Here is a 12173-nt window from a genome sequence, read left to right on the forward strand (position 1 = left end):
AATCTGGGGTCAGCTAAATGCCAAGGTGAATAAAGGGAACTTCCATGTTCCCCTGACCAGCATGGCCCAGACTCCCCAAGGTCCTCAGATCTCAGAAGCTAAGAATGGTCAGCCCTGGTTAGTGTTAGGATTGGGAGACCACCAAAGAAATTCAGGGCTGCTGTGCAGAGGCAGGCAATGGCACACCACCTCTGAATGTCTCTTGCCTGGAATAACTGGAGTCAGTATAAATCATCTGTGACTTGAGGGAGCTTTAGACACACAGACCCCCCCCCCCCTTGTTCTGGGGCAGCAAATCTAGAAAAACCCATTGCCACAGGCCAGTAATTGGGGCTGTGTGTCCAGTTTTAATGCTTTTCAGGGGCATCTGGGTGGCAACACTCAGAGGACACTGGATTAGGGATGCCGGGCCATGGCCTGGTCCCCCTGTGAGGTTTGCGGGTGGAGCATTGGCTGGACATGATGTCATTTCTACGTGTACTATTAACACAGATCCAAATCCAACTCTGTAGTGTGATTCCACTAAGTAGCTCAGAATAAGGAATAGAAGATTAATCAATAATTGATTAATCAATAACAGAATTGACATAAATAATTTCCTTGACGTCCAGGAGTAAAAAGAAAAGAAACAAGAAATAGAATGAACATAAGCAGTGATGCGAATGGGAACATCACTGATAGCCTAACCACTGTGAAAGGTTTATATTAAGAAACTGAAACAGAGAAATTAAAGTACCTAGGTCTTCGTTTGGAGAACGTGGGCTAAGAAAATATCTACGTGAGACTTTTATTTCCTTTATATATTGCCTAGTGTCGGATTCGGATTTGTATTCATTGTACATATTGTAATACTGGCAATCCATATTGTTTGTCATTTTCATGCCTCATCCAGCCAAATACCTGATTGTTAAGTCAGACTATCAGCAGATGCTCTAGAAAACACTGGCAGCGCCCTAGAGTTTTAGCTGATGTGCTGAAACCACATGGGTTTAGGACTGGATGTGTCATGTCACATACTGTAGTTTCTGGTCACCTGCTTTCTTCCTGCCAGTCTGGACTCCAGGAAGAAGGCCCAGGAGGCGGGAGGATGTCATGCCTGGGCTTTTGGTCTGATCTAGCAGGGATACTGAAGCCATTGGAGCTCCAGGGCTCACAGGGCAGATTTCAAGCCTCACAAAAGTCTTAAATCATGTACTAGCAGCGGTCATAGACTTGTCTTTCACCTCTCTCACAATTTACTGAATTTGATTACAACATTTTCTAGAGTGTAAAGAATACAAGGTTTGACAACTCTGGGAATCGGGATGCGTAAGGAAGATTCAGACAAGCCAGCAAAATAGGAATTTTAGGCTGAAATTCTTCCTTCCTGTTTTGTCTCCCTTGCAGGCAACGAAGAGACGAGACGTTATGCAGCCCTTTTCTCTGCAGAGAAGTGGAAACGCCTCCTCAGCCTCTGGTCCAGGTAGGGGGAGGGGGAGAACGGGGGATAGTCAGGGCCCTCAGTTCTTTCTCAGGGAAGCTTTTGTTCCTGCTGCCTGAGGAAGAGAGGCTCTGAAGAGCCCAGCCTTTACGCACGCTGAGCTCTGCATCCTGCACCCTCACAAACTCACCCTGTCGAGAATGTCAAGTCCCTGCTCTACCAGGGCTAGGGCTTTTTTGGTTCTGGCCCCGACCTAGTGGAATCAGCTCCCTATGGAGATCTGGGCCCTACCTGGCTTGCTGGCCTTTCGTAGGGAGCTGTTCCGCCAGGTCTTTGGAGGAGGCAGTGGACATCTATTTATCGATCAGTTGGCCTCCATTCTACTGCAGTACTGTACTGTGATGCTGTATTGTGGTACTATTTTGTGCTCTACCACCTTGCTGTCATGTCACCTTGCTGAATTATCTTGCTGCACTTTGATGAATGTTGTAATTGCTTTTATTATGATTTTATTGTGATTTTGTTTCTATTCGCTGTACTCCACTCTGAGCCCCCAATGGGGGAATGGGCGGAATATAAACAAATAATTAATAATAATAATAATGATCCGTGATGAGAGAATCTGCTTCTTCTTTCAGTCTCCATTTTCCTTTGAGGAGGTGGCCGTGAATTTCTCCGTGGCGGAATGGGGCCTGTTGGATCTGGACCAAAAAGCCCTCTACAGAGAAGTCATGCTGGAGAGCTGTGGGAGCGTGGCTTTTCTGGGTAAGGAACTTTTATGGGAACTAAAGATGCAGACTGCTCCATTGGCTTGATGCAGGAACCTGAAGAAGTTGGGGTGGCTATAAAAGTGATGTTCAGCAGGGCCAAGTAGAGCGATGCAATCCACCCCCGTGATCCAGGGGCAGCTGAGGCCAGTGTTGTGGCCATCATCAAAGCCAGAGAGGGTGTCATGGCATGAGGCCGATGTGGGGCTGAGAGGCACTGCCCCACTGATCCACTCAGCCTTCCCGTGTCCCAAATGCGTTTTACCAGGGTCTCACCAAGTGAACCCAGGGGTGGCCCCAGAGTTTCTGGTGCCCTAGTCCCCAGCCGCTGCACCACCCTCCAGAGAGAAGATTTTAATAAACAACTCTGATGCCAGTAACGCTCCTTTCTATTTTCCCTCCCATCTAAATGGCCTTATTCGACCTTTAATCTCCTAACTTACACTCCCCAGGCAGCTGTGTTCTGCAAAGCATCCTGGGGCTTTTAGTCAGTGAGTGTTTCATAAAGAGGCAACCTCAATTTTTCCACCACAGGTTTATTTGGGAGAGGCTGGAAACCAGCTCCTCTTTGTTCGCTTCACAACTGGAAGGAAACTCTCAGTGCAGTTGCAGGATTAGATATTGTGAGAACTTCTTGTATTTCATTGTCAAGAGCAGAGAGTCAAAAGAGCTGCCCGGCAAGTCTAACGGGAGTAGCGGGGGAGTCATTCTTTGCCATCTTCCCCCTTAAAATACATATGGGGAGAGGAGGGATGGGCAGAATATCAAAACAGCTCTACAGGAGGGCCTGGCAGGGATAAGGTGTGAACAGCAGCTCAGTCTGGTAGGAAAGAAGGTCTTCTAAAAGAAATGGAGCCCCAGGAGTGCCTGACTGGTGGCTTGGCTTCTTGCATGGGTGCTGATTGAAACTCTTTCCTGATTTCAGCAGATGTAGAGGAGACTGCTGGGGAATTCCAGGGGTTCTCTTTGGGAATAGTCAATAATGAAGATGCTGAAGAAAACTCTGGAGATGGACCACAGAGGCAGGAGGAAAGCCACGCAGGTAAGAGGAGGGATAAGCCCATTCCTTGCCAAAGAGGGGTCCTCCCTGAAACCCCAGTCCATTCAGAAAGGTCAGTCAGCAAAAGAAGGAACAGAGGCCTCCGTGTGAACCAGAGAATCCACTGCAGGGAAAAGGGAAATGACAGTGAGGCATTTGCAAAGACCTTCAGTCAGAGAATGAATGTCATTGTGCAGATGCGAATTGCCATAAGAGAGCAATTTTATAATAACTTGAAGTACAGATATAGCTTCCCTCATAAAACAGCCTTTCCTTCTAATCAAAGAAGTCACACGGATGGGGGGGCCGTAAAAATGGCTAAGAGTCCCAACCAAGCATCTCTGATGCAGGAAGCCTAATGTACTTTTAAAGCATATACTTCAGTTGTATGCTTCACTGTAAAACAGGACGACGACACTGAAATATTTGGAGCATGGTTGAATCTTCCGGAGCACATCAGACCTCTTTGTGTGGATTCTAATAGGAGATCTCTCTCTTTATTCCAGCAGGAGGTGATCAGAGGAATGAGGAGGATGAGGAACTGCATCATGTATCACCTGAGGATGTCAAGAATGAAGATGTGAGAAGAAACTGTGGGAAGAGGTTCAGTCACAGTGGCCATCTTCAAAGTCATTTAAGAACCCACACAGGGGAGAAGCCTTTTGAATGCTCAGAGTGTGGAAAGAGATTAAGTCATAATAGTGCTCTTCAACGTCATCTAAGAACCCACACAGGGGAGAAGCCTTTTGAATGCTCAGACTGTGGGAAGAGGTTCAGTCAGAGTGGCAGCCTTCAACATCATCTAAGAACCCACACGGGGGAGAAGCCTTTTGAATGCTCAAAGTGTGGGAAGAGATTCAGTTTTAGTTACAATCTTGGACGTCATCTAAGAACCCACACGGGGGAGAAGCCTTTTGAATTCTCAAAGTATGGGAAGAGATTCAGTCATAATAGCGATCTTCAATGTCATCTAAGACCCCACACAGGGGAGAAGCCTTTTGAATGCTCAGAGTGTGGGAAGAGATTCGGTGACAGTAGCAATCTTCGAAGTCATCTAAGAACCCACATGGGGGAGAAGCCTTTTGAATGCTCAGAGTGTGGGAAGAGATTCAGTCATAATAGCCATCTTAAACGTCATCTAAGAACCCACACGGGGGAGAAGCCTTTTGAATGCTCAAAGTGTGGGAAGAGATTCAGTTTTAGTTACAATCTTCAAAGTCATCTAAGAACCCACACGGGGGAAAAGCCTTTTGAATGCTCAAAGTGTGGGAAGAGATTCAGTTTTAGTAACAATCTTCAATGTCATCTAAGAACCCACACGGGGGAGAAGCCTTTTGAATGCTCAAAGTGTGGGAAGAGATTCAGTTTTAGTTACAATCTTCAAAGTCATCTAAGAACCCACACGGGGGAAAAGCCTTTTGAATGCTCAAAGTGTGGGAAGAGATTCAGTTGTAATAGCACTCTTCAACAACATCTAAGAACCCACACAGGGGATAAGCCTTTTGAATGCTCAGAGTGTGGGAAGAGATTCAGTCACAGTAACAATCTTCGAAGTCATCTAAGAACCCACACAGGGGAGAAGCCTTTTGAATGCTCAGAGTGTGGGAAGAGATTCAGTCATAATAGCGATCTTCAACGTCATCTTAGAACCCACACAGGGGAGAAGCCTTTTGAATGCTCAAAGTGTGGGAAGAGATTCAGTCATAGTGGCAATCTTCAAAAACATCGAAGAATCCACATAGGGCATAAAGTTTTGGAGTAGAAAGAGATTCATTCATTGTGGTTATCTTCAACATCATCTAAGGACCCACAAGGGGGAAAAACCATGTCACTTCTTAGCCTAAGGCAATTGAACTGATTTTTTTACAGTGATCTGACAGAAATGTCACTTTGTTGGGCCATGTGTGCCCTACAGTGTAATGCCAGGTACCAGACATATTAACTTTAGAAAGAACATAAAGGTAGTCCCCTGTGCAAGCACTAGTCATTTCCGACTGAGTGACGGTTCATCGTAATGGTTTCATAGCAGATTTTATGGGGTGGTTTTCCATTGCCTTTCCTAGTCATCTACACTTTCCCTCCAGCAAGCTGGGTACTCATTTTACCGACCTCGGAAGGATGGAGGGCTGAGTCAACCTTGTGCCGGCTACCTAAACCCAGCTTCCACCGGGATCGAACTCAGGTCGTGAGCAGAGCTTGGACTGCAACCCAATTAACAATATTATTTTTTACTTAATATACAAACATATTTACTGAATGATCAGCCTTACAGTGTTTCCTTTATTTAGGAGTCTTTGATAACTCACCTCTCTTTCTCTGAATTACTGCATCCAAATCTTCTCTTCCACCTCTCCTACAGTTGTGCTGTAGCAATATTGCGTGTGCTGGTTAGGTCTGTATCTGTAAGTTGAGAATGTACTTTTGATTCCCTCTCCAGTTTAAACAAAGAAGAAGATGATGATTTTGGATGATTTTGGATTTATATCCCGCCCTATACTCTGAATCTCAGAGTCTCAAAGCGGTCACAATCTCTTCTACCTCCTCCCCCACAACAAACATATTGTGAGGTAGGTGGGGCTGAGAGTGCTTTTACAGCAGCTGCTCTTTTAAGGACAGCCTCTATGAAAGCTATGGCTGACCCAAGGCCATCTCAGCAGGTGCAAGAAAAAAGAAGCTTAAGAGTACAGGTTGTAATCTTTATTTGAAGAAAGGAGCAAGAGTCCAGTAGCACCTCAAAATTTGTTGCAAAGCATGAGCTTTCTTGTGTCACTTCTCGCTTCTTCAAATAGAGCTAGAACATGTTCCATTGGTCCTTATATCTTGGGGAAATGGAGGGATTTGAGATGCCAAATGACAATAGCAGGCGTTGGTAATGAGACAGGAAACCTAGGTCTCAATTCAGTCCTGGAGGATGCATGGCGTTTCATTATTTGTTGCAATTCAGCAGTCTCTCTTTCTAAGGTGTGTCAAGTGCTGCACAGTCTTCATTAATGATGAGCTCTATGTTGATTTAATCATAGAAAGCTTTATTGATATAACAAAGCTGTTATAGGCAAGACTAGGTCTGGATAGAACTGGTAAACCAGGTACAGACAGATATATTGGTTGGTTCAGACTGTTATTGATTGAGTCAAAAGTGCCCTTTTCCTACTAATGAATCAGCACCCCTTCTGCCCCCCTTTCACGTTCCACTTAGAACCAGCTGCAGCCAAGCTATAGTCTCTGAGAGTAGCAACCTTGAAGACCCAAGCGGACCATATACCTCAGAATGAAAAAAGGATACATGTAAGTTTCACAGACACAATACGTGACGATTTAGGTGACTGCTTCTACAGCTACAATGCCTAATGTTACAAGAATCTGTTTCAATATATTTGATTCAGTTTGTTAATAAAAGGGAATAGGGGATACAGAAAAGAAAAAGGGGAGAAAGGGAGGGAAATTAATCATATTATTTTCTGCACCATTAATATGCCAAATATTATTCCATTATTTACATAATCAAACTTATAGGCTAAAAGTTTGCTTTAAGTAATCTGCTAATTCACACGTGAACTTTTACAAATGCGGGGATAAAAAACAATATGCAACTTTTATAATATAAAAATTTAGATTGAAACATTCCATCAGTCGTAAAAAGGTTTCCAAATATGTTTACATCTTTTATTGACTTGCCCTTCAGAAAAGATGAAGATGTGTCCACTTCCGCACTCTCTAGGATCTTTAGGTATTTCCTGCTGCTTCCAATGTTGTGCAACCAAAATTCTTGCTGCTTTTATGATACGTGTCATCAAATGTCTCTGTGTTACAAGAATCTGAACCAACATGGAAGTGCTCATGTTAAGGGACACCTTGACAATATTCCATTGAAATTCCTTTGTAAGAGAACTGCTAATCTTACGTCAGCAATTGAATGTCTGGGAAGTTAAATGTTCCCCCACTAGTTTTTGAAAGTTGTGGACTCTAATTTCAGAGGCACGTCTATTTATTCTTTGTATCCTCCTGGACCAAACTGAGACCTCGGTTTCCTGTCTCAGTAGCAATACTGGTATCTCCCAACACCGATTACCCCTCTACATATCACACATATTCCAGTCAAGCTCACTATTGTGATTGACCTGCTATGGCCATTTAGCATCTGAAATCAGCTTTATAAACTTTATATCTCTGATACCTCATGTTATATTTTACAATATGCACAGCCTGCACCAACAAAGTGACGTTTATGTCAGATCCATCCCTTGTAGCAAATTAGTTTTGATGACTCTCCTAGAACCCAGGAAGACGGAAGCGTGGGCATACGTGTAACCGACCAGATCTACAAAAGGACTGAGCTGAGAGACTCAGGTTTATCCCTGATACTGAAAAACAAGGAGCCCCAAACAATCACTGAGGGTTCCGAAGGCTTTCAGGGAACTGAATGTGAATCCTAGTGGGCCTGCTCCCACTCGCATGTGTCTGTTACGGGGCCTCCCCATCTACACCATCCGTATCTCCTTCAAGGCCGGATTCAGGAATGTGAGAATTAGCTCTTCCTGAGGTCCACCATATGGGAAGGGGAAAACGCTGTCATAATCTTTTAGTGGGTTTCAGGGAGGGTGTTCCCTCATGGGATTTGGAATATGACCTGACACCAGATGGCAAGAGATGATAATGAAGCCATAGAGCAGAGAGAAGCCATGCTGACTCTGCCATTTCACAGGACAGATGCCCTGACTATGCCTCATCGGAATGAAGAGCTGCATTAAAAATGCTCAAGTCTCTATCTTGGACTTGGAAACTTTAAGACGGTGCTGTATAATACCAGGTATCGATGTATCAAATAGAGAAGTTAACTTTCTTGTTTTCATGCTACAAGATTATAGACATTGTGTTGCCTAGGGCTATCCTGATTCTTGAAGGGTTTAATAAACCTCTGTCTCTTGCCCAGGGGCAGGACTTCCGGGGGATGAAAAATGGCTGAACTGCCTCTCATAAGGGAGGCATCTGGAACCTCTGTGTGGGGGGTAGAGAAGGCAATCTAATGCCTACTACTTTTCTCATCCAGAGAATAATCCAAGACACGCTTGAGAAACTTGGAGGAGATTTACTTTGGCGGACAGGGTGCTCCGGAGGGGGTTCCTTTGAAGGGTCTCCGGTGACGAGTGCGTTACATCGTCTGCAGAGGGTCTCTAGAGTCATTAAATTAACTTAAACTCACCAGGATCCAGCACCTCTATACTACAAATAACATCTGGATTACTATCAGGACAGTGTCTACTTGGATAGCCACTGCAGAAGGTATTGATTTTTATCTTTCACTCTGGGAGTAAAATAAGAATTTACAAAAAATAATTAAAAAGTGGCAAAAAGACAATAGCATGCTTTTATAAAGAAGAGGAGGAGGGGTGAATTTGGAACTATTTAATATTAAAGAACAGAGTTTAAAAGTGAAAAAAACAAGGTTTTGAATACTTGTGGTTTCTGAAAAACACCCCCATCGTCACAGCATTGCTGGTCAGCACAATTCAACAGGAAGTGACGTTTTGTACCATCGCGTGATTTGACTACCAGTGAGAACGGGACTTGGAGGCAACAAAAGCAGGAAGTAACCATTGGAAGAAGGTCAAATTGCAAGTCAGCCAGCCTACTCTAGGACTGAAAAACCATAGGAAAAACATCGGTGGCCATTAAAAGAATGGCAAAATAAAATATTTTTTTTTTAAAGTGCTTGGGACTTTGAAAATTGGTGGAATTGGTATATCAAAAAAGTCGATGAGGTGGATAAAAAAGTAAAAGAATATGATTCCACCTTAAAAAGTGTGCAAGAGAAAGCTGTATTGCAGGACTGTAAATTGATGAAAAACCTGCTCCGTCTGAGAGGGGTACCTGAAAATGAACATGATCTGCTGAAGGATTATATAATACAAATTATTGTGGATTTTTTGGAAGATGATTTAGAAACATCAAAATACCAATATGACTGTGTATAGAGTTAATTCCCTTTATGCCAAGAAGAATAAATTACCAAGAGACGTAGTAGTAAAATTTGTGACACGGGACATGGTGGGAAGAATTATAGCCAAAAGCTTTGAAAAGAACTTTGTGGTGTAAGGCAGAGTAGTGAGGATTATGAGAGAGTTGCCAAAGAAAGTACTGTCTGATAGAAAGACTTATAAAAAATTAACAGGGAAACTGCAGGACAATGATATAAGGTATAGATGGATTTTACCAGAAGGTTTGAGTTTTGAACTCCAAGGCAGAAGGATTACAATTACAAGTGTACAAGAACTGAGAAGATTTTTGGAAGAACATAAAGAATTTGGCAACACAGCTGAAAGAAGAAAACATAATGGATTACAAATTCTTATCTTGGAATGTAAATGGACTAAATTCACCTCAAAAAAGAAAAGCAACATTTCAGTGGATTACAAAACAAAAATGTAACATAATTTGTCTACAAGGAGTTCACATTAAACAAATGGACTATAAATTTTTATGGAATAAGCCATTGGGTTTGGAATTTCATTCATTGGCTAAACAAAAAAAGAGAGGTGTACTTTTTTATATTAAACAAGAATCGGAGCCAAAAGAAATTTTTAAAGACAACGATGGGAGATATTTAGCAGTGGAAGTAACATTAAATACAAAAAACCCCCACTACTGCTGGGACTATATGCACCGAATGGTGCGAAAGACTCTTTCTTTAAAGAAATAATGCAACAGCTTGATCAAGGGTCATATGAACAAATTATGATAATGGGAGATTTTAATGGTACAATTAAAAATACATTGGATAGATTGGGGAAGAAAAAAAATAATAAGGAAGGGAAACTGCCAAAATCTTTCTTTGAATTAGTCAAACAAGAAAACTTGAAGGATTTATGGAGGAAGTTCAACTCTGAGGTACGGGACTATATCTTTTTCTCAGCAAGACATAACACTTTTTCAAGAATTGATATGATATGGTGTACAAAAGACTTAGGACTTATAACTAAAAAAATAGAGATTCTTCCTAAAGTAAGAGCAGACCACAACAAAGTCGATTAAAAAAACCAGAAGGTGGAGGTTAAATGAAGATCTACTACAAAACAAAGAAATAGTGATATCTCTAGAAAAAGAAACTAAAGCTTTTTTTCAAATAAATGAAATTGAGGACATGGGCTTTCTAACGGTATGGGAAGCATATAAAGCAGTGATGAGAGGTATTTTAATTACACTGAATAATAAAGATAAAAAAACAAAAGAAAAACAAATGTTAGACATTCAAAATGAAATAAAGAATAAGGAAATGGAATTAAGGAAAAGACCCGGGAAGAAAAAAATTATTAGGGAGTTTACAATGCTACAGACACAATTTGGACATTTGCTAAACAAAGAAGTAGAGTGGAACCTGAAAAGACTGCAACAGAAATCTTTTGAAGGAGCAAATAAACCTGGTAAATATTTGGCTTGGCAATTGAAAAAAAAGAAAAGAGAAGTTAAAATTATAAGCAAAATAAAGGTTGGTGGAAAAGAAATTGTAGATCAAGAAGGAATAAAAAGGGAATTTCTTAAATACTACGCTAAATTGTTTAAAAAATCGAAAATAAGTAAAGAGAAGTTGGAGGTATACTTGCAAAGAATTAATGTGACTCCACTGACAGAAAACATGGAAAAAGTTTTAAATGATCCAATAGAAAAAATGGAAATTGAAGCAGCAATAAATGTAATGAAAATGGGGAAAGCACCTGTTCCAGATGGATTTACAGCAAAATGTTATAAAGTCCTCAGAGAAGGGTTAACACCCAAACTGCATAGATTGATGAATATTATAAGAATGTAGGGGAAAGTACTGAATACGTGGAAAGAAGCGGTAATTTCTTTGATTCCAAAGGAAGATAGAGATGTCACTGATGTAAAAAATTATAGACCAATTTCATTGTTAAATGTGGATTATAAAATATATACGAGAATACTAGCAGAAAGACTTAAACAATTTTTGATGAAGTTTATTAAAGAAGAGCAAGCAGGATTTCTTCCAAGGAGACAAATAAGAGACAATATCAGAACTGTTGTAAATATTGTAGAATACTATGAAAGACATCCTGAAAAAGAAGTGGCACTATTCTTTGCGGATGCAGAGAAAGCTTTTGATAATTTAAATTGGGACTTTATGTTTGCGGTGATGGAAAAATTGAGATTGGGAGAGAATTTTATTAGAATGGTGAGAGCAATATACACTGAACAATGGGCAAGACTCTGTATTAATACAGATTTAACGGATTATATGATGATCAGCAAAGGAACAAGACAAGTTTGCCCTCTATCTCCGTTGTTGTTTATAATGACTTTAGAAATTTTGCTGATGCAAATACAGGAAGATAAAGAGATAGAGGGATTGAAATTGAAGGGATTTTCCTATAAATATAGAGCATTTGCTGATGATGTTGTGTTCATAAATGAAATGGCATTAAAAGTAATGCCACTGCTCTTGAGTAAAATACAAGAATATGGAGAATTGGCTGGATTTTATATAAATAAAGCGAAATCAAAAATGTTATGTAAAAATATGAGAACTGAAAAACAGAAAGAATTACAGAGCTCAACGGAGTGTGAAGTTACGTCTAAAGTAAAATATCTAGGTGTGGAAATTACCATGAAAAAATACTGACATATAAAAATAATTATGAAAAGTTATGGCATAAAGTGGAAGAAGATATGTTAAAATGGAATAGATTCAATTTGTTGTTATTGGGAAGAATTGCTGCATTAAAAATGAATATTTTACCGAGAATAATGTACTTGTTTCAAACTATTCCGATTGTTGGAAATGTAAAAAGCATGAAGGTTCTTTCTCCCATATGTGGTGGACTTGTGAAAGAGCGAAACAGTTTTGGCAAATGATTCAACAAGAAATTTCTAGAATCTTGGGATATGAATTTAAGAGAACTTCAGAGACTTTCCTATTGGGATTACAAATGGAGAA

At 40.8% G+C, this 12173-nt stretch overlaps 1 protein-coding gene across 1 annotated transcript in view; it reads left to right on the top strand.

Moving 5' to 3' along the window:
• LOC132567235 (zinc finger protein 850-like) overlaps positions 1-12173 on the top strand; it is a 75901-nt gene that overhangs the window by 44224 nt on the left and 19504 nt on the right. Inside the window, exon 7 of the mRNA XM_060232923.1 lies at positions 3885-4964. Coding sequence (XP_060088906.1) covers positions 3885-4964 — 1080 coding nt within the window. The remainder of the gene's footprint in view (positions 1-3884; positions 4965-12173) is intronic.

The sequence above is a fragment of the Heteronotia binoei genome, chromosome 2 (assembly GCF_032191835.1).
Source record: "Heteronotia binoei isolate CCM8104 ecotype False Entrance Well chromosome 2, APGP_CSIRO_Hbin_v1, whole genome shotgun sequence".
Lineage (NCBI taxonomy): Eukaryota > Metazoa > Chordata > Lepidosauria > Squamata > Gekkonidae > Heteronotia > Heteronotia binoei.